The sequence below is a fragment of the Scyliorhinus canicula genome, chromosome 4, assembly GCF_902713615.1.
Source record: "Scyliorhinus canicula chromosome 4, sScyCan1.1, whole genome shotgun sequence".
Classification (NCBI taxonomy): domain Eukaryota; kingdom Metazoa; phylum Chordata; class Chondrichthyes; order Carcharhiniformes; family Scyliorhinidae; genus Scyliorhinus; species Scyliorhinus canicula.
Window position 1 is genome coordinate 113,862,895 of NC_052149.1, and position 27,490 is coordinate 113,890,384.

At 46.4% G+C, this 27,490-nt stretch overlaps 1 protein-coding gene across 1 annotated transcript in view; it reads left to right on the plus strand.

Annotated features, from left to right (window-relative positions):
• LOC119964903 (astrotactin-1-like) overlaps window positions 1-27,490 on the plus strand; it is a 3,158,558-nt gene that overhangs the window by 1,307,075 nt on the left and 1,823,993 nt on the right. Inside the window, 1 exon segment of the mRNA XM_038795000.1 lies at window positions 19,343-19,489. Within this exon segment, the coding sequence (XP_038650928.1) occupies window positions 19,343-19,489 (147 nt within the window).

Here is a 27,490-nt window from a genome sequence, read left to right on the forward strand (position 1 = left end):
CCTAACGACTCTGACTCCACCACCTCTGCTGGCAGTGCATTCCCCACACCCAACATCCTGGTAAGTCTCCTCTGCACCGCTCCAAAGCATCCACATCCTTCCTATAATGAGGCAACCAGAACTTGACACAATATTCCAAGTGTGGTCTAACCAGGGTTTTATAAAGCTGCAGCAAAACCTCACGGCTCTTAAACTCAATCCACCTGTTAATGAAAGCCAATACACCAAACACCTTCTTAACAACCCTATCAACCTGGGTGGCAACTTTGAGTGATCTATTTACGTGGACCCCAGGATCCCTCTGTCCCTCATAATTCCAGGAATTCTGCCTTTAACCCTGTCTACAGCATTCAAATTCGACCTTCCAAAATGAATCACTTTACATTTATCTGGGTTGAACTCCATCTGCCACTTCTCAGACCAGCTCTGCATCCTGTCAATGTCCTGTTGTAACCTGCAACAACCCTCGACACTACTATGTACAACTCCACCAACCTTCGTGTCATCGGCAAACTTACCAACCCTCTTCCATTTCCTCATCCAAGTCATTTATAAAAACCAAAAAGAGCAGAGGTCCCATAACAGATCCCTACGGAACACCACTGGTCACCGACCTCCAGTCGGAATACTTTCCATCCACTACCACTCGCTGTATTCTTTCGGTGAGCCAATTCTGTATCCAGACAGCCAAATTTCCCTGTCTCCCATGCCCCCTAATTTTCTGAATGAGCTTACCATGGGGAACCTTATCAAGTGCCTTACTGAAATCTATATACACCACATCCAATGCCCGACCTTCATCAATGTGTCTCGTCACATCCTCAAAGAATTCAATGAAGCTTGTGAGGCATGACCTGCCCCTCACAAATCCATGCTGACTATCTTTATTCAAACTATGCTTTTCTAAATAATCATAAATCTTATCTCTCAGAATCCTTTCCAATATTTTGCTCACCACAGACGTAAGACTGATGGGTCTGTAATTCCCAAGGATTTCCCTATTCCCTTTCTTGAATATGGGAACAACATTCGCCTCCCTCCAATCATCCGGTATTACTCCAGTGGAGAGTGAGGATGCAAAGATCATCGCCAATGGCACAGCAATCTCCTCCCTCGCTTCCCGCAGTAACCTTGGGTATATCACCTCAGGGCCATGGGACTTATCTATCCTGATGCTTTTCAAAATTTCCAGCACATCCTCCTTAATATCAACCTGTTCGATTCCATTAACCTGTTTCGCGCTGTTCTCATGAGCAACAAGGTCCCTCTCTCTAGTGAATACTGAAGCAAAATATTCATTTTGAGTATCCCCTATCCACGTGCATCATCTTGTCCACCAATCTAGCTATCTCCACCGGATCTGCTTTCTCCCTGTGCGCCCGAATTGAAATGAACTCCCACCGCCCACAGTGCCTCCAACAGCGTGGCAGCCGTGATTTCCACCATGTCATTCAGCTTATATATCCCTGTATGGCAGCCCTCACCCGCTCACACACCTCATCATCCACCAACAACACCATGTCCAGCCTCCGCTGTAGGCGCTGCCACCCCCCCCCCCACCCCCCCCCACCCCCGGGACATGCTCAGATCCACCAAGTGCAGCGTAAGGTCTGAAACCGCAATCGCTCAATACTCCGAGTCGACCACCCCTGCCATAAACATCTTATCCAGCATGAATAAATCAATCAGGAGTACACCTGGTGCACATGGGAAAAGTATGAAAAATCCTTCGCCCTCGGCCTCCCAAACCTCCACGGGTCCACCTTCCCCATGTGCTCCATGAACCTCGTCAGCTCCCTGGCCATTGCTGACACCCTAGACGACTTGGGACTCGACCAGCCCAAGCTCGGTTCTATAACCGGATTAAAATCGCCGCCCAATATCAGCAGATGCGAGTCCAAGCCTGAAATCTTCCCCGAGTACCGCCTCATAAAATCTACATCATCCCAATTTGGGGCATAGCCATTTACCAGAACCACCAGTAATCCCTCCAGCTGTCCACTTACCATCAGATACCTCGCCCCGGATCAGCCATAATGCTCCCCACCTCGAACGCTACCCGCTTATTATTTTTTTTAAAGTTAGAGTACCCAATTAATTTTTTCCAATTAAGGGGCAATTTCACGTGACCAATCCATCTCCTCTGCACATTTTTGGGTTGTGGGGTCAAAACCCATGTAAACACGGGGAGAATGTGCAAATTCCACACGGACAGTGATCCAGAGCCGGTATCGATCCTGGGACCTCAGCGCCATGAGGAGCAATGCTAACCACTGCGCCACCGTGCTGCCCCTACTATCTGCTTATTAACCAACATCGCTACCCACCTCGTCTTCTTATCCAACCCCGAATGAAACGCCTGGCCCACCCTCAACCTTGTCTGGTCTCCTATCTTCAGGTGTGTCTCCTGCAAAAAGGCCACATTCGCTTTTAGATCAGACGCCTGAACACACGCAACCATTTGACCAGCCCATTCAACCCCTTCACATTCCATGTGACCAGCCTGGTCATGGGACTCCCCGCCCCACATCCACTGCCAATCAGCCATATTCCTTTTTTCAACAAGCCACCGGCCTATGTCACGTGACCCTCCAGGCTCGCCATTGGATGCGCACTGTGATCGATCCCTTTCCAACAATGCCACACCAACCACACCCCTTCCCCCCACCCTCAAGAAAATCCCCATCCCCTGCCTCCTGGCAACCCCCCACCTCACTCCCGTTAACTAGCACGACCAGCTAGCATGGTGCCCCGGCCAAGGCCTCCAACCTCCCTTCCTCCCTAGATCCGCTCCCCCTCATCCACCCAACCGTACATCTGATGGTGCACTCACCATCGCTGTTCCCCCGTAAAACCCTGCCCCCAAAATCCCACCATCAAAATACTTTAAAAAACACAAAAAACTCCAAAGTTCAATGCCCTCACGCTTCCCAGTCCATTGTCCTTCACGAACTCCATCGCCTCTTCTGGCATGCCATAATAATACTCTCACTTCTGGAAAGACATCCACAAGCGGGCCGGGTCAGTACCCCAAACATCAGCCCCTTTTTAAAGAGGGCAGCCTTAACCCCATTAAACCCGGCACTCCTCTTCGCCAGTTCTGGCTCTCCCGCATCACTCCCACCTCAGCAACCAACGAGGCCAACTGCTCCTCGTGCTCCCCCAGCGCCTCCTCCACTCTCTGGATCACAAGGCCCTGTTATGTTCTTGTGCCTTGGCCGGTAGGAATTATGCACAGAAGAAGATCTAGTTCTTAACTAGTTAAAATATTTTGTTATAAAATAAATACCTGATAAAGATAACTATAATAAATATATTACAAACTACTAATACTGATAAATTATCCACTAACATGACTAAATCCCAACTCCTCGAGGTACAGACTCACATAGTAGATTTACACTGGCACCTACTGGTCGGAGGTCATTGTCATCATTATATGCAAGATAGCTTATGCATATCATTCACAGGCCCTGGGACTCCAGCCTCTGCTCCACTCGCTCAATCCCAGCTTTAAGCAGTTCCACTACCTTGGCTAGGTCTTCCAGGGCCTCTTTCCTCTGTTGCCGAAACTTATCGTTGAGGAACTCTATCAACTGCTCCATTGACGACTGGACAGGCAGCGCAGCCCCTTTGCTCTCCGTCATAATTTCCTGTAGCGCACCACAAAGACTCTCCTGCTCCAGCAGCTCTTTCCTTCTTGCACCACTCCAAGTCCGTGGATCCATCCACCAGCCATTCCAGAGGAGTAAAACTTTCTCCAGGCATTCCCAGACCTCTTGCTCTCAAATATTTCACCCTTCGGGCAAGGAAAAGACGGGAAAAATCCGATTTGAGCCTGAGCCACAGACTGTGCGATCATTTACTCCATGGGCGCCGCCTGGAGCCCCCCGGAACCGTTCTTACGAATCTTTTCTGCACTCTCTAATGCCTCCACATCCTTCCGAATGTAAGGTGCCCGATTTGGATGCAATACTCCTGTTGAGGTTCAGCGTAACGTCCTTACTTTTGAACTCTATAGCCCTGTTGATAAAGCCAGGTTTCCATATGCTTTTCCTCAACCTGTCCTGCCATCTGTAATGATTTATGCACATCTACACCCAGGTCCCTCTGCTTCCTGCATCACCTTTAGAATTGTACTTTGTATTTTAAATTGCCTTTCCACATTTTTTGAACCGAAATCAATCATCCTATGCCTCTCGAAGTACATTAGATTTCATCCACTAACTGTCCTATAATTCCAGAAACCTGCCTATGACCTTTTGAAGGTCTATGCAATCCTTCTCATGGCTCACCAGACTTCCAAGTTTCGTATCATCCACAAATTCTGAAATTGTGCCCCGTACACTAAGATCTAGATCATTAAAAACCAAATACGAAAAGCAGTGTTCCTAATACTGACCCCCATTGTGAACCTTCCTCCTGCTCAAAAAGCATCCATTCCCTATAGCTCTGTTTTTTGTCACTCAGTTAATTTTGTATCTCGGGGGAACATTTTTTGTCCATCCTGATAAGTTTGCATATGGGGGGGACCAAAGAAATCCTGGCTAGCCATCCTGCTGCCCTCTCACCTGTACACAACTTCTTTAGAACTTTACATGGGGCGGGCAAGGCCTAAAGTGATCCCTGCCCTCACCCCAAATGAGGATCTGCTCGGCCTCTCTATCAAGACCTCATCCCACAGCCTTGGGCTTCACAATTGCTTCCTGCCATGAGATCTCCTGCATGTACCCAATCCTGGGCTCTGAAACATAGAAACTGGGACTACTTGTAGTCCCAGTCATGGACATTGCTGCTGCCAGGTGCTGCCAGCAAATCAGATTGGCCAACAGCTCTCTAAGGCAAGTGAGGGACAGAAGTCCTATATCCAGTCAATTAATGTACCTGGGAGTGTTACATGACTGTAAGACTGCTGTGATTGGGGAGGGCGCATTCCTCAACGCTTTTTGTGGTGGCACTGTCATTCAAAACATCATGCCCATGTTGTTATCGTCCCTTTTATCCTTGAGCTCTAACTTTGCTCACAAGTTTGTTATATGGCACTTTATCAATTGTCTTTTGCAAGTCCATGTACACCACATCCACAACATTACCCTCATCAACCCTCTCTGTTTCCTCATCTAAAAACTCAAGCAAGTTAGTTAACCATAATTTGCCTTTATCAATTCCATGCTGGCTTTCCTTAATTTACCTGCATTTACCAAAATGACCATTAATTTTGTGTCGAATTATGGTTGCTAGGCTGATCTCTGTACCCTTTTTTGAACAAGATTTATTTGCAATAATCCAATCCAAACAACAGTTTATCCTAAAATGAGCTGGACTATTTGGAAAGAAAACATGTGTGGGATTCTCCATTTCTGAGACTAAGTGCTGACGCCGGCGTGGGAACGGTGGTGTTTTACAACCGCAAAAACAGCACAAAACGGCCACCGAGCCCCCGTCTGGGGGGGGGGGGGGGGGGGGGCTAGCAGGTACACAACGCAGAGCACCCAGCTTTAGCTGCGGATCTGGCCAGAGAATTGCCAGGTCCGTTCCCGCGCATGTGCACGCCGGCGGCCTGCAGTGGCCGCGCCATGCAACATGGTGCCAGCTGTGCACGGACCCGGCCTGCCAAACCGTGACCCACTTTGACCAGGCTCACCACCCCCAGACCACTCCCCACCAGTGCTCCCAACCCCCGTCAAAGCCCCCCATGCACGCGGATCGGCTCCCCGTTGACTGTGGCGGCGCTGGATTTATTCCGCAGCCGCCACACCGGGTTCCCGAAAATGGATACCACATGCGACCGATGCCGCCTGGAACTCGGCCGATCGGGGGCGGAGCATCAGGGGGGAGGTCCTCAGGTAACGTCCTGAGGCCGTCCATATAGTGTGCGGTGTACGCCTAGAGTATGCCATTTTGGAGGGAGCAGAGCATCGCAAAAGTGGCGCCATCCCAAATTTCGGCGCCAAAGTGGATTCTCCGGCCGAAAGTGATTTTGGTGTCAGAGACCAGAGAATCCCGCCCATGGTTCGCAAAATTCCTTTTCTGAGTGCTGCTGAAGGAGGCATTACTTAAGCTTAGGACTGGTCTTCTGGAGCACAACATGGAGCTGACTGCTTCATCTCCAGTTTTCATGACACTCAATCTGGTAAAGGAAGCACAAAGTAGACTAAAAGGTTAACATCAGAATTATACAAGCTGCTGATAAATTAATGATGTTACATCAGACAGATAAGTAAGAGAGATAATAATAATCTTTATTAGTGTCACAATTAGGCTTACATTAACACTATAATAAAGTTACTGTGAACATCCCCTAGTCGCCACATTCCGGTGCCAGTTCAGGTACACTGAGGGAGAATTCAGAATGTCCAATTCACCAAACAAGTACATCTTTCGGGACTTGTGGGAAGAAACTGGAGCACCCGGAGAAAACCCACCCAGACACGGGGAGAAGTGCAGACTCCACACATTCAGTGACCCAAGCGGGAATAGAACCTCGGACCCTGGCACTGTGAATAACTGGCCCGTACTACAGTACGGTGTACTCAACCACTGTTTGCCTGATATTCTTGTTTTTTTCATATATACCTCGCCGTTAACTCTGACTTTTGAAGTGAAAATTGGCGTGAACCCCTCACTGATTTCGGTACGGTGCGGGCGAGCACCGGCACCATGTGAAACTCCCATAGATCACGCCGAAAAAGGCCGGACAATGGCCGGTCCCAGGGCGCGCATGTGCAGGGCTGACAACATGCACCGGTCATGCCATAAAACATGGTGTCGGCCATGCTCGAGCCCCAACCCGCCAACCCTGACACCACAGCCCACCACCTGGCCACGCCCCACCAGTCGCCTTAGCCCTCACAAAAGACCCCTCCCCCCCGGCTAGTGGCACGGACCTTGGATGAATGTGGCAGGACTGGACACTGTCTGCCGCTGGCACACCGGGTTCCCGACCACTAGGGCCAGACGTGACCCGCACCGTAGGGAACTTGGCCCATCGGGGGCAAAGCTTCACGGGTGGGCTGCCCGATGACGAGCCAATGGCGCGTGGCGTGTGTCACGATGATGCCAGATTGGCGGGATCGGAGCATGGCTGCCCCAATTCCGGCGTCGGAATCCATTCTCTGCCCGGTCACCGATAACGATTTTGATGTTGGGCTACGGAGAGTCCAGCCCAGAATGTTTTGCGGTGTGGTGTGGTCAGTTTCTGGATTTGCCAGTGATTGTTGCTGCAGCCTTGAAATGATAGTAGGGGAGCGGGTGACCTGTTCATACAAATGCTGGCACCGTTATGGCACAACAGTGGCAATGCCTCTGGATCATCAGGCAGAGAGAGAGAGATGGAGCAGAAGCTGAGAGGGCAAACACAGTAGGGTGCCTTCTGGTAACTTGGAGTCGGACGTCTCCATGCTCCTTGACCATGACAGGACATTGTGTGAATAGTGAGCCAATGCATCCAACATCTTGGAGGACAGCTAGTACCCCTAGGGTTGTCACATAATAAGTCCAATGTCTTTCAGAAGAGAAAGGAAGAAATACTGTGAAAAAGCACAACGTACATTATGGATGGGCAATGAATGCTGGCCTAGCCAGCGAAGCGCACATCCCTTGAATGAATAACAAAAAGACCACCTTCAGATCTCTATGGTACTGTACATATATTGGATTTACTATTCGTCTTCTGGGAACTTTGAAAACTTTGAGATAGAAAACTAGTCATTGGATATTAGTGAAATAAAACAGCATGACAATATAAATTCAATAGGGGTAAGTTCTGTGCACTGGAAAAACGAATCATTTAGTCATGATGAACAAGTTGGGAAAGAGGCAAAAGAAATTCAAAATGCTGGTCAACTTAACACTGGTGATGTCTTGTTCCTTGATGAGCAGAGCGCAACAAAGCAAATAGGATGCTGAGCTATTTGGCCGAATCAACAGAGTATAATTCTACTGGTGTTATGTGAAGCTGTATAGTGCTCAGACAGCAATTTGAATATTGCATCGGTTCTGCTCAATGAAGAACATGATTCAGTTCAGAGAAAAGCTATCAGACATCCCCAGTGTCAGATAACTGAGCCAGGAGGAAAGGCTTCGAAGGTTTAGTCCTCCACTCTGAAGGAGATGATTGACACGGTATATTAGAAAGTATATAAGATACAAAGTAGAATAGAAAGCATTCATCCTGCATGCTGTCTCAAGTTAAGACAAGGGGACAGAGGCACGGGCTGATAGAAGGCAAGTTTAGGACTTGTGTCAGGAAACAACCTCTCACAGAGAGAGTGATTAATGACAAGAAAGGCCTTCTGAGCAGGGTTGTCAGGCTAAACAATCTGGAACCATTTAAAGCACAATTACTTTATGTGGCAGGATCATTGTTTATTTTGGCAGTGAGAGTTATTTGGATGGAAGGGTTTCCCCTATCTGTATTTAAAAAAATTCTTTTAATTTGATTTATTTTTAATGATGCAGTGAATGAGGGCACTTTATTCACCATTTAATTATCAAGATTGCACAAATATGGCAACATTTGTCAGTGCACCATTTAGTTAGTTATCTAATCTGTGCGCTTTCCTTCTGGGAGGAGCATTTCTACTAACAACCACAAACTTGTCAGCACAACCTGAACCACACAATGTAAGCATGCTCATTTCATGGACGGGATTCTCCGAGCCTCCGCGTCGCAATCGCGCTCGGCGCGGGGGGTAGAATGGGGGGTCAGACCCGCGATCGGGTCCAACGCCTTCCCGCGATTCTCCGGGGACCAGAGATTCGCCGCCAATCGCGCGCGCGTGGTTGACGCAACGGCGGTCGGGGGCCATTGAAAAAGGCCCCCGCGGACATTCTTCGCCAATAACCAGCCGAGTTCCCACCGGCGTGGTTCACTCATTGTTCCACCCGGTGGCGCGAAGTGCCGGCTGCGGACCCAGTCCACTGCCACCCTGGTGGGGGGGGGGATCAGTCACCGGGGGGGGGGGGGGGTAGGGGGTTGGCCTCCAGGACGGCCAGGCTCGTGATCGGGGGCCACCAATTGGCGGGGGTGCGCGATCTGAGGGGGGCGGCTATACTGTTGAGGCCGGCCCGCTGTGTGGGTCCGCCATGTTGCGCGGGGCCGCCGCCGCAGGCAGCCACCATGCGTATGCGCGGACCCACAGCCGTAAGTGCAGGGCCCGGTAACAGCCGCCGGAGCTGTAAGGACTACTCTCGGGCCCTGCTAGCCTCCTTCAAAACGGAAAACGGAAAATCACTCTGGACTTTCAAGTCCGCCGTGATTCCCGCCCATTTTCCCGTGGGCGTGGGGACATTGTCCTATTATCAGATAATTCCACCCCATGACTCCAACGTGTGAGCTTGTTCAGAATTAAGCTATCATGAATGGGAACATTTCAGTGACAAAGTCAAGAGTTCACGCATATGCCGATATTCATTATCAGATTCAGGAATATTATGCAGTTGCCGTCAGCAACCCTCTTCTCAAAATACCCCAGCCTTGACCCCCTTATCGATCTTTAACCTTGCTTTCCATTCCACAGCACTTGAACATGCAGCCATACCTAAAACCATGTCACCTTTCTTGCAAACACATGCTTGAACCTTTCAAATCAGTTTCAAGTCACTGCCACAGCACTAAAATATCTGATATGACAGTACCCATATTGCACTGTCCCTCCTCATCCTTCTTGAGCTCTCTGGACCCTTTGACATGGTTGATCATTCCATTGCCAGCAGAGTGGGCTTCCATTTTCTAGATTTAATCTTGGGCTCCATTTAATGTAAATGAAAAAGAGTTCCATGTCGAGCGCATTTAGCCGGGTGTTTCGCCGCGCAAGGGGCGCCGAGAATGACCCCGCTATTAAACAGGACTCTGCTTCATTTCCAGACCTTGGCGAGGAACGCCCTGCTGAGGCCGCAGTTAGTCTGATTTCTTCCACCATCAAGCTCCGCTCGCCGGTACAGAAATAGTTTGGAGCATCGTTTTTAAATGGTGCCCTGATCTCTAGAACCGCCACCGCAGCCTCCAGACCCCTCAACATCCCAACTCACCAATAAGGGGGTCAGCAAGCCCTCTGCACAGGAAACCCCAGGGTTTATCCCCGATATGGGCATGATGCCACCTGAGCACCTTGGCACTGCCAGCCTGGCACCCTGGCAAGTGCCTCTGCTAGCCTGCCAGTGCTACCTGAACAGCATGGCATTTCCAGGATGGCACCTGGATGGCACTGCCACGGAGCCCAGGTGGCATCAGGAGTGCCAGAATATCACCCTACCCAGAGCCTGACCACCCAGGGGCCCCTAATTGTCTGGGAGACCCCCCCCCCCCAACAAGTGCCAGTATGCCTGCTCCACAATTGTTGATACCAATACTAAATGGCGCCTGCCCGGGGTCTCCAAGACAAGGTCTTTTGATCCCGGGCATTGGGTAGATACGATTTAGACATATTCAAGTTAGACTAACTGCTCACTTGAATATGCATGCAAATCTGGGTCCTGGCATCAATGGGCGGGATCCAGACCGCGACGCCTCCCAAGTTCTAATGAGATCTCGCGAGGAGTGAAGGGGCCAGTAATTCTCGCCAGAGGCTTCTCAGGCGTGGCGAGGCCGATCGATCACGCCCCTTATCTATCCAGTCAAAGCAAAAGAAAGGCCTGTCTTTCTGCTCCCTCACTCCATTGCTGTGGAGTTTCCCAAAGATCTACCCTTGGCTCTCATAAATCGCATCCGCATGTTCCTCCTCAATAATATCACCCTCAACAAATATAATTCCAGATTCACCGACTCTACCTCGCCACTCTATCTTTCAATGTGCAGAAATTTCCCCCAGATAATCATTGGGGAGACTGAATCCATTGCCTTACACTTCATTTGCCTTACAAACTTTGTTTCCCGGTCACTAATTCCATCTGCACCCAAAGCCATCAATAAAACTGCTTGCATATACCTCCATAATATCACCCTTTGATGTTTCTGCCTTTGCCAATCTGCTGAAGAATACCTCATCCATTTATTTTGTTATCCTCTGACTCAACTACCCAGATGGTTTCCTGATTGGACTGCAGTTACCTGCCTATGAGAAATTTGAATTCATCCAAAATTCTGCTTCCTGTTTCATAACTCAAGCCAAGTCTCTTTCAGTCACCAAAGTGTATCATGGAGTTCACCTGACCCACAACTTTCAATGGGTTGTGATATGGGGAGCACACGGCCTACTCTACAGGTGTGGTAGAGCAGAAATGGAAAAGTATTTTTTTAAAGCAAAACAATGTTTATTCCATGAACTCAAGTTAACCTTTTTAAAACATACTGTGAACATCTTAGCAACCATTAATTCAAATACAACCCCCAAAGACCAAGTAATCCTTTAAACTTTCCTTCTTAACATCCATACGACTTAAAAACAAAACTTTTGTCAGAAGCACATCAGGTTAAAGTCACTACTGAAAACATTTATAATTCTGAATTCACCAAATGATCAAGAGATAGTCTTTTGATGGCAGAGGGAACAGCAGTACACCTGCTTGGTCTGGCTTCAGCTCCAACACTGAAAATGAAACTAAAACACACCCTGCAGCAAACAGCCTAAAACAAAAGTAAAAAAGCTGACAGACAGCCCAGCTCCATCCACTCTCTGACATCACTGCAGTAATAAACACCCATTTCTTAAAGGTATTCTCACTACAGATATTTATATACACCCATTTATAAACACCCATTTCTTAAAGGTACATTCACTACAGATATTTATATACACACCCATTTATAAACACCCATTTCTTAAAGGTACTCTCACATGACAGAATGGCCAGAAAATACCTGCCCAAATGTCTCCAAATGTCAATACTTATTGTCACCTTACACTCTTGTTTTTTTTTTTTTTTATTATTTTTTTTCTATTTAAAATTTAGATTAGCCAATTATTTTTTCCAATTAAGGGGCAATTTAGCGTGGCCAATCCACCTACTCTGCACATTTTTGGGTTGTGGGGGCGAAACCCACGCAGACACGGGGAGAACGTGCAAACTCCACACGGACAGTGACCCAGAGCCGGGATCGAACCTGGGACCTCAGCGCCGTGAGGCGGTTGTGCTAACCACTAGGCCACCATGCTGCCCTACCTTACACTCTTGTGAAATTCCTTGGGACATTACTGTTGAAGATGTCATTTAATAATAATATTTATTAATGTCACAATTATCCCTTAGTCGCCACACTCCGGAGCCTGTTTAGGTACACTGAGGGAGAATTCAGAATGTCCAATTCATCTAACAAGCACATCTTTGCAGACTTGTGGAAGGAAGCACACGGTGGAAACCCACGCAGACATGGAGAATATGCAGACTCCGCACAGCCAGTAACCTAAGCCGGGAATCGAACCCAGCTCCCTGGTGTGTGAAGCAATAATGTTAACCACTGTGCTACCATGCCACCCCATGCAAGTTGCTGTTGTAGTGCTATTCACGATGCTGTAAGCAAATGCGTCTTCCTTGGTGAATCATGCACTGTGCCCCTGGACCACTTCCAGGGTAGAAGATGGTGCATACATTCACAACAAGTCTGCATAATGGGCAGAGATTGTTATCTTAGTGCAGCAAGATATCCTGCTGCTTTCAGTCAGATGGAAGATTAGGCTGTTAATGATCCATATTTCTTCCTCTCGAGATTTTTTTTCTCTGTTAATGTAAGGCGTTTCCAACATGGAGTTGATTAGAGCCACTTTCAGTTCATGAAATCTGAAATTTTGTCATCTCGTGGAAGCTTTTCAAACCTTGGGAAGCCGTCAGGATAAATGACTTGTAAATATTAAAACTCACCACTGTACTTAACTTATCGCGGGTGAAATTCTGATTTCTTTCTTTCTTTCTGGTCTTTTATCCCAATTCCGATGGAATTACTTTGTTTCTGTCCGTAAGGCCCCTAAGTGATAAAATGTGGCACATTTATTGCAATTCAGCTACTGTAAAACTTGATCTCCACTCTTCATCCAACATTATGGGGCTGGTCAACATGACAGCAATAAAATGAATGTGGAGAAATGGGCCTTAAAGTCACTTTATGGCAAAATCAATAATTTTGAAGGAATGCTGAAAGAAAAATGGGATCGAAAAGCTTATTTTGATAATGTGTTTTAGATCCCAGTATTGGGGGTAATTCTCAGATAGTTAGGCTGCCATTTTGTGAAATTTGTATCACCGCATGGCAATTATTCTCAAAACAATATGCCAGAGTGGAGTTTACTTGTGGTTAACATATAATTTGGAATTGCTAATATGACTGATGGTTGGTTATTTATTGCTGCTGTCCTATGTTGGCACGAGGATGCTGATGTTTGACTATATTGTGAAGGAAGTATTGAAATAAAGAAATAAGAGACTTCTGAAGAATGTTAACTTCTGCATGTTCCAGAACTATTGAAATCTGTTCAGATTACAGTACCCAAATATAGCTGGCACACTGCTATTGGACGTGTTTGTAATATTGGTTTCTTATTCACAAACTTCCCACCAATCTCGGCTGATCTGTTTAAGAGCTGCTGGTCAATAACTTACTAATTTATCCCGATTGTGTTGTGAGCTTAAATCATGGAAATTGACCCATAGCACAATGGGTCCTCATTATATGAAGATCTGGTGTGTGAGTTCTCAACAGGTGGATTGTGCCAAGGGAAAATCATACTGCGGACGTCGGAAATTGATTTTGGAGCAGAAAACTACTCCAATTTTCAGGTCAAAGAGCAAAATGTATCCTGATTTGATGCTATGGATCTACATAAAACAACATGGAAATTCAGCCCATTGTGATTTGGTTAGAGGAGACTGGCAAGGAGCGAGATAGGGCAATCCAATTTTGCACGGCTGCTTGCTTTCCCAAGGTCTCAAGTGTACTAGAAAGAACCCACCTCACTATTCAACAGAATAGTTTCAATCAGGTGGCATCAGGCTGCTGGCATAAGCCTGAAGTTTTGCCCAGACATCTCTTTGTGCACGGAAATCTGCAATTCCCACACATAAACCCAGCCTCTACCATATTTAAGGGGAGGAGAGCGTAATGAAGATGAGTTCTAAATTGGTGGCACTGCCAGGGTGCCCAGTTGGCACCAGCAGTGTCAGTGTACTACCCTGCCCAAAGGGCATGCAACTGGGAGCCTCCGATGCCCTGGGAGAACCCCATGAGTGCCGTTTCATCCGGTCCCCATTTGTGGAGACCAGACGTGAACATCACTTGTCCGAGGTCTCCACAGCAAAGAGGTTAGATCCCAATGCCTCGGGTACCATGGGAAACTACATATTAAAGTGAGACTAGCTCCCTCTCTCTAAGATGCAGATTTGCTAAAATGTGATTCCGCCCACAATGGGCGGGATTTGCATCGCAACGTCTCGCAAGATTGTGTGAGATCTCGCGAGGCATTGTGAGCCGGGTAGATCTCAGGAGCGGGGTATCCCAGCTTTTATTGGCCATGCTGCTGTTTGGCCGCAGCGTGGCCATTGGATCGCCCAAATGGTTCTTTACAGGGTCCACAAGCTCATTGAACGTTTTACTGTCAGGGGCAGCAGGATAAGTTAAACTCTTAGTAATGCTGAAATTTGGGACTCCGTATACTGTCAAAAGGATTACTTTATGTCTGTTAATCCCCTCTATCCCGTTAGCACGGAAAAAGTGGCGCATGCGTTCAGCATTCTAGGGCCAGTTCTCCATGTCTGCAAGGCTCGAGCTTCCCAAACAAGGGCATTTTCGGTATTTCATTTTGCTTTGTTTCTTAGTGGAGTTGTTGTCGGGGCATTTTGAAAGGCTTGCTCAGAATCCAATGCTTGTTCCTCGACACCAATGTAATAATGTAATAATACACAAAACCGACATCCCAGCCCAGGGCTATCGAGGTTCTGGAACAACATTTACTGGTCCCACTAACGAACCCCAGCTGGGGAGGCCTCTGGAACTCACCACGCAAACTATACAAAATCCACAAGGAGATCAATCAGTAATCCCCCGTGATCCTCATGAGGGTTATCCTAGGAGGTAAGGGCTGGGCGGCTGATTTGTGATTTAATAGGGTTTTTTTTTTAACAATCTTTCACACTATGCCAATGCACTGAGGCAGGCTTTCCAGTCAGCTCACCTTTACAGCTGTGAACCTCCACATTTATTCCAGGTAGCAGCTGGTCTGACGGCAGCAGGATATAGCCCGCACTCCTTAAAATCCCAACCTTTGGGCACCATTTTCCCACAGAGCTGGGAAGGGGCTGGTTTAGCACACTGGGCTAAATCGCTGACTTTTAAAGCAGACCAAGGCAGGCCAGCAGCACGGTTCAATTCCTATACCAGCCTCCCCGAACAGGTGCCGGAATGTGGCGACAAGGGGCTTTTCACAGTAACTTCATTGAAGCCTACTTGTGACAATAAGCAATTTTCATTTTCATTTTTCAAATGCTCCAATTCTGCGCACCCGTTCCGAGAGCAAACATCCAAGCCACAATATTTTGTGTGGATCCACAGCATTAAATCTTGTTGTTTAGCTTGCAAATTGGCATGGATTTCTGTTTCAGAATCAAGATTCTCCAATTTCCAAAGTGTGATTTTTTTTGCCCTCACCACATCCACCTGCTGAGAACTCATGCAACTGATCATCATTTAATGAGGTCCATATCTAAATTTCCATGATTAAAGCTAACAATACGTTCGGCATAAGTTAGTAAATTAGAAACATGAAGATATCAACTGAGAGCTGCTGAATAGAAATCGGGAGCGGGATTCTCCGCCGGCGGGATTTTCCATTTTGCAGACGCCCGGGGCTTTCCCGACAGCATGGGGCTGCCCCACAATGGGAAACCCCATCGACCGGCCGGCGTAACAGGGAATCCCGCCGGCGGGTCGAGGCTGAAAAGTGGCGTGGCGGAGAATCCAGCACCCTGAATTGCAATAGTAGTCGTGTGCCACCCAAATTTGGTTGCAGATATAAGAGATTATGTTCTGAATATTTAGGCCCTGACCAGAATTGCATGGGGACGGGTGAGTGCGTTAATTAGCGCCACCAGCTGGCAGGCTGGCAAGCAGTGGGTGGTCAATGGAGAATGTTGAAGGCGTTTCAAAAACAATTGTTAGAGGCCAATTATAATCCTCCAGTTGGTCCCCAGCTCCCTGGAAGCATTGGGTGATGGTTTAGCTGCCTGAGGGTGGCTTGCCAGTGGCAGGCTAGGGAAACAGAGCTTGACAGACCTAGAGGCCTTCCCTATCTGCCTGGCTTCAGTTGCATCAATAGGTTAGTGGTAAGGCTACTGAAGACCTTTTTTTATTCACAAGTTGGGCCTGAATCTTTCGCCTGTCGGGCATGTGCACTCGCTCCAGGCACAAAATGCGTGATTGACTGCCATCAACCCGAGAACATGATTTCACGCTGGCTGGCCAATCAATTGGCAGCAAGTATGAACATGCATTTGGAAAGGCCCAGCGCTGCTTGGGAGGGCAGAAGGAGGTTGGGCTCTGAGAACAGGGAGGGTGTGGGCTCGCGCTCCTGAAGGGCTCCCTTATGGGGACAGCTGCTCTGGAGCTGTCCCACGGAGCTGATAATCTGTGAAAAGTAAACAGCAACATAAAAATTATGCAAAGAGTGCCTCGGCAATACATTCAAACACAAATCACAGTCCCCAGAAATTTTAATTTAATTTCAGCCCTGACATTTCATTCTGCCCTGGATTGAGAATGGAGTTAAAAAGTAAAGTCCGTCTTGCCAATCGGCCTTCCCCACAACCGTGAACGCAGACGGGCAATGTAAAATTGCGTTCAATTTGGCCCCTTCATGGGCTAAATTGCCCGCTTCTTTGGCAATGGGCTGCTTCTGATTTGCACATGTGTGCACCGCCCAAAATATTGCTCAAGTGCGCAATGACACATGCCCAACGTCTTCTTACACAATTTCACATGCTTCTGGAAAGGGCATGTGCCGACCCGCGCAACATAAAATTCTGGCCTTTTAAAAAGTTAGCAAGAAGGCTCCTCCAACTTGGCGTTGCCTCGCCCTTACTTAGCTGAGGGGCAGCCTGATGCTTCATTTTTGGGGCAGAACCATCTATTGGCACTCCCACTTCAAGAGCTTTCTCACCACCCTTAATTGGATGGTCAGGCCGATCTCTGCCCATTAATTGGGGAAAATCACTGCTGGCGCTGTTCCCCATACAGTGTGGGTCTTCTAAGTCCCATTTGAGCCTCACAGCGGAGTCCTGAACCTCACAGGGAAAATCCTGCCCTATAAACTTGATAAACTGGAGGACGGTATATTAGAGCAGACTGTGCTGTTTAAGTAGATGGTTTCAGAATATCTTCATAACATATTAACCTTAAACAAACAGATGGATTGTTTTGCCCTTGATTATGCTTATTAAAATGCGTTTGACATTATACTTAATGTTCCTTTTCTGAGTGATTTCCCTGTGTTGGGCTAACATGGTGCAGGCTGCTGTCACACTGGAGTATTTCAGGGCTTATTAAAATGATAATGTTTGCTCTGAATATAAATTGTAAGATTTCCCTGACTAATTGACAAACCTTCATGAAATTATCAGCTCACGTCCCAAATGCCATATTTTAAAAGTGAAATATGCATGTTACATCCAAGGCTCTTGCTAATATCTTTCTACAGTCTTGTTACATCTGGACTGGCAGCACAGATGCTTTAACTGTTGAAGAAGGGTTAGCTAAGAATAAGATGCATTAATTCATACTAACTGAAAGGTTAAGATACTTATTGAAACCAAAAATGTTTCACAATGGTCCTGAACACGAATAGATCTTTTTCCAATTCAATATTTTCAACCTACGTATGTTTTTTGAGTCATTAAATAATCTTACAAAGGATTTAGTTTCTCGAGGAAATTGGGGAAGGGCTGCAAGGTTGGAGGGCTCTCAAAACGGCAGAGAAAGATGCCAAGAACAACTTTGGGTGGGATTGCCCTCCCTCCCCACAACATGTTTTACAATGGTGGCCCTCCATTGGCCCGTGGTGGATCTTCCAGTCCTGCCACTGTCGACGGATTTTCCTGTTCGCACTCTCCGTTTGCCGGGGAACCCATGGCAGGGCGGGGATAGATTGGAAAATCCCGCTGCTGGAAAATTTTGGCCAAACTGCCGACATGATATATTGCCAACTCGTGGTGGCACTGCTGAGTTATTGGTCTCTGATTGGGGGAAATTATACAGTGGCCCTGTCTGTGGCCTGTAAGTGGCCACCGCCACCTCCCATTTTTGCTCTAGGCTACATCACTTCTGGCCCATCTGAAATGTTTGGCCAACATGTTTGTAATTGCAGAAACTTGCTGCGATATGCTGCCGCAATCTGAGCTGCTGTGTGTTAGACCATAACCATAAGACCATAAGACATAGGAGCAGAGTTAGGCCACTCGGCCCAATGAGTCTGCTCCGCCATTCAATCATGGCTGATATTTGTCTCATCGGTGTGGGAGGAACTGTTGTGAAATCTTGGAAAGCTTCTGAACTGTACTTACAAGCATGGTTTTTTTTGTTAATATCAGAACAGAATATTACAGAGCATATTTTGAAATTATATCATAACATTAATTTCTGCTGGTTTAGTCAATATGAACAGCTGCAAAGGAGCAGAAACAAACTTGTTCTAGACAAGTGAAACTGGAATGCTAACTGACATTATCAACCAAACAGAAAGGGTGACTTCAGTATTTCCTGTCAACACATAATGTTGCCTCATGTACACACCATTTCAGTGCAGGAGAAACTTCTGAAGGTCCTTGAAGTAAGGGTAAATGATTTTTCACAAACCTCTCCAGGTAGAATTGAACACTTGGATTAATTGGAAAGTTGCAATGAAGTACATTAAATGTTGACAACTGGTTAGTTATTTCCTCTGCTCCACCCTTGAGGACACTGACCCAGGCTGGGGTAAGATAAAAAGACTCTTTGATGGTTGGGCATCATAGGTGAACTATTGCTGTCCGCACATTTTTCAGAAAGAGTTACTAGATCGCAATTAGGAGGAGAAATACTGCCTGACATTTTCTCCTCCTATAGGTTAGCGATGCTGTAGCTTTCCAACGAATGACATCGACAGAGTTAACTTAGCCTAGGCTGGATACTAATCAAAGAACATTACTGGTCTGCAATGTCGAGGTCCAAATTGGGCAGTGAATGTGCCTATCTGGCAGATTTTGCTCAGATGTGCATACTGAAGAAAATATTGATAAGCACTCATGTGCAAGTTACTGCAGCTTGTCCTCTGTAACAAATAGTTGGGATATTCATTCGTTATCTTCTGAAATTTCAGAACATGAATCTGTGCAAATTTGTTCACATTGGTAATGAACATTTGTTTCCTCTTGTTCTTGTTTACAGGTTCGCCCCGCAGCCCTATCAATAAAACCACCCTTACACTGATAAGTGTGGTTGGTTGTGTGATTGGGTTGGTTTACGGCTCCCACCTGACCTGTCCTTTGTCTGTCAAGGTTGTTCTTCATGTCCCAGAACATCTCATTGCAGATGGTAAGTACAGAAAAGCTATTGTTGATTCGGTGCATTAAAGGATGATATGTAGGGCAGACATATTATTGGTGCATTGGTTGTGGAACCACAGACTGGATTTTCCCAGTTGCCTGGAGATAGATTTGGAGGTGGGGCAGCTGGAAACATAGCATGGAACCATGTTGGGGAGGCTTTTCCGGGGATAGGTTGAGAACTGAGTCACTGCCCACTCCATGGACCACCAATCAATCCAATGAAAGGCCCCACCGTGGGAACCAATTTGAGCTGTGTTTTTTCAAATCAACACTGAAGCATTCTCCCCATCGCATGGTGTGGCCGCCCACATAGTTATGGCACCTTCTGGAGGCAGCCGAGGCCAAGTAGCCATTGAATCCAGAGGCTCCATGCCCTGTTGGATGGATGCAGGGATGAAAGGCTGTAGCTCTGTCAGCAAATGGGCCTACAGGTGGTCTTTCCTCTCCATCTAATATGCCTATCATCTTCAAGTGTATTCAGTGCAGCCTCCTTAGGTTGCCAGTGAGGGACCCTCCTTATTGAGACACCCTTGTGGACTCCAACTTCCCTCAGCAGCTTTCAGCTGTCCCTCCAATGGGATTTCCAAGGCTTCAGAGCTACTGGCCCTCTGATTGGGCATAAAGAGTTCACCTGCTGCCCTTAAAACTATGGCGAATGTGAAGGCGACCAATTAGGATGAAGGCCCAGAAGATTACACAGTCGGTTTCATTGCTGAAGACTGCGGGTTCGGGACCTATTTGTTCCTGATCCTGAGGCCTGGGGCCTGTGGGAAAATCCAGTCCCATATCCCAGTATAATTTAGCACTTGAGGATGTGTTGAATTATCTGCATTTTTCTTCATAACCAAATGAAGAATACATGCATGAAAACATTTTATTGTTGATTGCCAGTGATAGCCTGAGGTAATTCTGAGTGCTGCTGGATATTGTTGGGTTTATTTTTTAAATATCTTCTTGCCCTAACCAGTGAGTCCATTAAATTCTCAGAGCTCACTTGTGCTTGTCCTGTCGTGTCTTTTGAAGAATACGAAATATAGGACCATAAGAAATGGGAGCGGGAAAAGGCCATTCAGACCTTTGAACCTGCTCTGCCATTTAATAAGATGATGGCTGATATAACACTCACTAGGTTCACTTTCCTATTCCCCTACTGATTAAAAATCTATTGATCCTAGCCTCTAAAATGTTCAAGGGCTCAAACTGAGCAGCATGGACAGTTGGGCCGAAGGGCCTGTTTCCAAGCTGTAAAGGTCAATGACTTTAAAAAGTGGAGAACGTTCTTTTCGGAAATAAGTTTTGTTAATGCAAGAGAATTACATTGAAGTGCAAACATTGACATATATTTAAAATGGAAAATTGGAGGGCCAAGTGCCTGCTTATTCAATAGATATTAACACATTTTAGGACCACAGAAGAGACATGCAGCAACTAAATCAGAAAATTAATTTTTTTAACTCAATATGAGGGGCAGGAGGAATCAAAATCCCATTGGCTGCCTGTGGCATTCATTACCTTGTGCAAAACATGTTGAAATATCTAATGATGGCACACCCGCAGTGATGGACAGCACCATTCCAACATGAGAGCTTGACTTCAATACTTTTGCACGGATTAAAAATATGTATTTCTATAAAAATGGGATTTTGATGACAATAAATCAGATTTGGGATCACTAGACCAGTAATAAATGTAGTTTCCGGAAATTGAGGACACTAGGGGGTTGGTGAGGGGAGGGGGGTTGGGTGGTGGATGTGAGTCTGAGGAGAGTCTTGGATCCAGAAGCTATAATGGAAGGTTTCTGGCACACTGAGCTTTTTAAGATGAGAAGTATTGTCAGGAGAGCACGTTCTAACAGTTTCATGAGGCAGAGGGGAGAAGAGAAGTCTGGGATCCAAACTGCTATTGGCTCCTTTCGAGTCATAAGTGCAACATCCACTCAGATGTTCTCATTATTGGTCTCCTTCCCCAAACTATTGTGCATTCTCTGGTCAACACTATCCACAGCAAGAGATAACTTCTATTTTCTGCTATTGTGCTAAAGCATTTAAATCTGAGGAGGCGGTGGCTTGGTGGTATTGTCACTGGACTAGTAAACCGGCACGCCAGAGTCATGCTCCAGGGACTTGGATTTGAATCTCGCTATGGCAGATGGTGACATTTGAATTCAATAAAAATCTGGAATTATGACGCCCATAAAAAATTGTCGATTGTCGTAAAAAACCATCTGGTTCACTAATGCCCTTTATGGAAGAGAATCTGTTGTCCTTACCTAGTCTGGCCTACAAATGACTCCAGACCCATAGCAACATGGCTGACTCTTAAATACCCTCAGGAATGTGCAATAAATTTTGGCTCGCCCACATCCCGTGAATGAATTTAAAAAAAAAGAAAAATTCTGTTTCCTTATTGAAGGCATCGGTGATCTCAGGATTTGTAATTGATTGGAGCAAAAACCCCAGGGAAAAAAATTCCCTGGAAAATTTCTCTTCCACGCCTGCTCAGGCAATCAAAGCTAGTCCAAGAGATTACATACCCAAAGGGTTACTAATAAAGAAACTTGACTTCCATCTGAATCCCAGTCAAGAACTCGTTCAGTTCACTCTTGGACGCATGCAGAGAATCAACACCCACTTTTTCTTGCCACCGATATATTCCAGAGGCACTGGGAAAAGAACAAATGATTAACATCCAGTCTTCTATTCTTACATAGTTTCAATTCATGTCCTTTGATCTTCCCAATCTGTTGAATTGTAATAATCTTTCAAAATGCATGATTTTTAGACTTCTATGGGTATAAATTCATCTTCTGTTGCAAAGAAACTGAACATCAGGCACAATGTAAAAGAGGGAGGCCAAACCAAGCCAATAGTGCCCATTTTGGAACACAGTTTAAGATGCATTTTTACACTGTTCTAATTCTCTTCCCACCCCTTTTGGTGTACTAAAGCAGAATTTCATCTGTTTCCATAACTAATAACTCCTGGAAGAGGTCGCTAATCTGTCAGCAGAGGCTGACAGTTCGAGGTGCACCATTCTGCATCAAGTGTGGCTGACCAGGAGTCTCTCACACTCTTACCGCCAGCTATTGGTGTGTTTGGAAGGATTTGCATGTTGACACTCAATCTATGTGGCCGCATTACAAACGCTTCCCTGGCCATCGAATCATGGAGTGGAACTCGAACCTGGAGCTTCTGGCTCAGAGTCAGGGACACTATCCATTGCGCCACATGACCACTTTCTACCACTATCATAAATACTGCTATTATTGCAATTACATAAATTCATCATATTACTGAAATAGAACTTTGAAAATAAAATTTTCAGTTTCTTTCCAAGCCTTTGGGGAAAATGTTATGAGCAAATCCTCACAGGATTAATAGATTTATTTTTCTGTCAATTAATTTCTGTCGATGCACGGACATATAAAAAGCTTTGTTTAAAAACTAGAGGACACTATCTCAGACTAAAGGAACAATCCTTTAAAGCAGAGATGAGAAGGAATTTCTTCAGCCAGAGGGTAGTGAATCTGTGGAACTCTTTGCCACAGAAGGCTGTGGAGGCCAATTCACTGAGTGTCTTTAAGACAGAGATAGATAGGTTCTTGATTAATAAGGGGATCAGGGGTTATGGGGAGAAGGCAGGAGAATGGGGATGAGAAAATATCAGCCATGATTGAATGGCGGAGCAGACTCGGTGGGCCGAGTGGCCTAATTGTACTCCCATGTCTTATGGTCCTTTACTGGCAAATTCAGCACACATTAATTTGGTACAGATTTGAGTGAAATTCCCTTGTCTGCACTGAAGTAGAATTACCCAATCAAAGTCCAGGCTTTTGCGATGGACTAGCGCTTGAAGCAAACAATTTATTGACGGTATTAAAGCACACAGAAGAAAATTCAATGAATAGAATTTACCATGTTGTTATGGCATATGTCACTTTTTTAATTGTTCTGCTTTAGCTTCAAATCTTATTTTTAGGCATTAATAATTACTTTGTGTGCAAAGTGGCAGTTTTGTTTTTAAAGGCAATTTCAATTATTTAGTTAGTGCATGAACAATGTAAAATTATGAAAGTTATGCCACAAATTAAAATATTGACAGACAGTTTATGACAGCAAATGTTAGCAGAAGAAGCGTGACCAAGAATACAGAAGTAATAAATAAAGTGCTGTGGATGCGGGAATCTGAAATAACACAGAATGCCGGAAATCTCAGCGGGTCTGGCAACATCTGCAGGGAGTGAAAACAGAGTTACCGTTTTCATCTGATTCTTCATCAGAACTGATTTATTTAGATAGAAAACTCAACAATTTCAGCTTGACAGACAGACAAGATGAGAAAGCTGGAGCTTTGTGAGGGGTCAAATGTCAGTTGGCTAAGATATCGAATTTATGCAGAATAATTGTAGGGATAAAAGACAGTGTCAGCTGGGATAATATGGTAATTATTGGAGCCGAAAGGAAAATAGGAAAGAATTTCTGGATAGTATTTCAACTGGTTTCCCCAACAGTTTTGGCAAACCAGCAATATGAAAACTATGGGGTGGCACGGTGGCACAGTGGTTAGCACAGTTGCCTCACAGCATCAGAGACCCAGATTCAATTTTGGCCTTCGGTGACTGTGTGGAGTTTACATGTTCTCCCTGTATCTGCCTGGGTTTCCTCCAGGTGCTCTGGTTTCCTCCCACTGTCCAAAGATGTGACGGTTAGGTGGATTGGCCATGCTAAAATTGCCTGTTAGTGTCCAAAGATGTGCAGGTTAGGTGGGGTTATCGGGATAGGGCAGAGGAGTGGACCTAGATATGGTGCTCTCTCAGAGGGTCAGTGCGGACTTGAGGGCCGAATGGCCTCTTTCTGCACTATATGCATTCTATGGATGTGAAATTGGGCTCGTTAACACCTGTTTGTTTGATGCACTATGAGGCCCTTCAGGATCTAAAATGGGGTCTGCAGTACATATCTAGGGCGGGATTCTCCCCTACCCGGCGTGATGGGGGGTCCGGCGTAGGGGAGTGGCGAGTGGGTCGGGCCTCCCCAAATGTGGGGAATTCTCTGCACCTTTGGGGGCTGGCCCCGCGCCGGAGCGGTTCGCACCAGAAGACTGGCGCAAAAAACCGGTGTCAGCGGCCTTTCAGGCCCGCTGCCCGGCAGCAGGGCTGGCCAAAAGGCTTTCGCCGGTCGGCGCATGCGCCGGCGGTGGCGTCAGCGGCCAGCTGCCGCTGACGTCACCACGGCGCATGCACGATGTGGGTTTCTCTTCCGCTTCCGCCATGGCGGAGGGTGTGGCGGCAGCGGAGGAGAAGGAGTGCACCAAGGGCACTGGCCCAGAGTCTGAGCGGGGTGCCCCGATTGCGGGCCTGGCCACCATGGGGGCACCCCCCGGGGTCCGATCGCCCTGCGCCCCCCCCCAGGACCCCGGGGGCCCGGTCGCGGCGCCGATCCCGCCGCCATCAGAGGTGGTTCAAACCTCGGCGGCGGGAGAGGCCTCCCAGCAGCGGGACTTCGGCCCATCCGGGCCGGAGAATCGCCGCAGGGGCCTCGCCGATCGGAGTGGCGTGATTCCCGCCCCCGCCACTTCCCGGGTGGCGGAGAATCTCTGCCACGGCGGGGGCGGGATTTTCGGCGGCCCCAGGCGATTCTCCGACCCTGCTGGGGGTCGGAGAATTTCGCCCCTGATGTGATAAGCACAAGACTTAATATTGGTGAATTGTATACACCTCACATTTGCTAGATGTAGGCAGAGCAAGCAGGTAATGATGTCAATCAACGTGCACCATTGATTTGACATCAACACTGCTTTTTTGGAGCTCAATGCTTCCGCCGGTACTTTCTCTTCAACCTTGTACAGTTGAGCTTGCATTAAGGGCAGGAAGCATACTCTGTCAGTGGCATTTTAAGAGTTTCAAAAGAGTCCAAGGTAACCAATGAATGTGTCAACAAATATGCTGAATTCAAATGCATCAATCAGAATCAGAGTTGGGACAACTGCCAACAAAATGTCTTGTCAATGAAGTGATGCCATTCAATGAAAGTGATTCAGGGTTGGGATCTCTTTCTGCTCTCATATATTTTAGTTGAATAATGGAGCGAAAGAGAAAGAAATAAAACAGGCCAGTCGCGTGCAGGGCAACGGTGCTCTGTTGGTGTAGATGGGAAGATTGTAGGGAACGGTGATAGATATTTACTCTTATTTATATTTACTTGAACAAACAGCCCTCAGAATCAATGTCAGGGAGACAGAGAAGCTGTGACTTAAATTTCATTAAATCTTCCCATAATCATGCATGCCAAATCAATTAGCAAATTATCATTGTGCTCACACTAACTTTGCACTTCGGATGACCTCCTAGTCCATTCTGTGCATATGGTGTCACTCTCGACCTTTTTCCTTTCCTTTCTCTGTCATCGTCAGTTTTTTTTCACTTCCATTATGTCTTGACAATTTAATGGGGCTTTGAGGAATGACCACACTCCCGAAATTGTACTTTTTAGTGGTTGTGACATTTGTAATTCCAGTATTGTTCCCGGAAAACCGTTTACAGAAACTGGAGGAAACTTGGAGAAAACTGGATAATTCAGGGCATGTTTTATGTTAAAAACGAATTTCTTAATCCCAGACTATCCGATTGGTGAGGTATTATAAATATGCAGCCTCACTTAATAAACCTTGCTCTTCTTTGCAAAATGTTTATTTTTATATTGTTGGGAAGACATATTGCCACAAGGATTCAGCCTTGATAACCATTGAAAGCCTAGAATTTGAAAAGGATTCATGTATCTTTGGACTCAGTAGGATGGATTTATTGAGAACGTGGGGGCCCCAGTGGCAGGCCAAAAAGCCAGGGACAAACCTGCCTTGGCTGTTTGGGAAGCACTGGCCAGATTCTATGCCAATCCAGCAACTGATTAGCTTCCCAACAGGGCTCCTGCCCCTTCAAGAGAAGAACGCCCTTCTCAAAGAGTTGAGAGTTGGGCGCTGCGGGCCGGTAAGGGTGGAAAGAGTGTTGCTGTGGGGTGAGTGTTGCTGCCAGGGACCCGTCTATGGACCACAGAGTGTCTGTTATGTAGGGGCAAACACCAAGCCCACCGGATTCGCCGTGGGGCCTCCCCATGTGTTTGAGGACCCACCTGCACTCGTAAAATGCCACTGGCAGTGGGAAAAGACCCTTAATTGCTCTTTCATTCTCGATCCTTTCACAAGTGGGAACAGTTTTCCACATCTATTCTGTCCAGACCCCTCATGATTGTGACTACTTACATGAAATCTCCACTCAGCCTGCTCCTCTGCAAGGAACAGTCCCAACTTCTCCAATCTATCTATCTGAATTTCCTCATCCCTGGAATCATTCTTGTTAATCTTTTCTATACTCTCTCCAATGCCATCACAAATTTCATAAAGTGTGGAACCTAGAATTGAACACAATGCTCCAGTTGACACCAAACCTGTGTTTTATACAAGTGTAACATAACTTGCTTGTGCTTGTACCCTATGCCCTTTTTAATAAAGCATAGGATACTATACGCTTCATCAACTGCCCTCTCAACCTGTCCTGCCACTTTCAATGACTTATGCACAGAAACACCCAGGTCTCTCTTCTCCTGCACCCTGTTTTGAGTTGCACCCTTTCTTTTATATTGTCTCTCCATGTTTTTTCTACCAAAACCAATGATTTTACTCTTCTCTGCATTGAATCTCTTCTGTTACCTCCTCATCAATTCCAACAACTTGTCTAGGTCCTCTTCACAGTGCTTCCAAGCTTCATGTCATCAGCAAATTCGGAAATTGTGCACTTTGCACCAAGAGCTAGGTTATTTAATTATTTTTATGATCATTCATGGGACATGGCATCGCTGGCTAGGCCAGCATTTATTGCCCATCGCTAATTGCCCTTGAGGGGGCAGTTAAGAGTCAACCACCTTGCTGTGGGTCTGTAGTCACATGTAGGCCAGACCAGGAAAGGATGGCAAATTTCATTCCCTAAAAAACA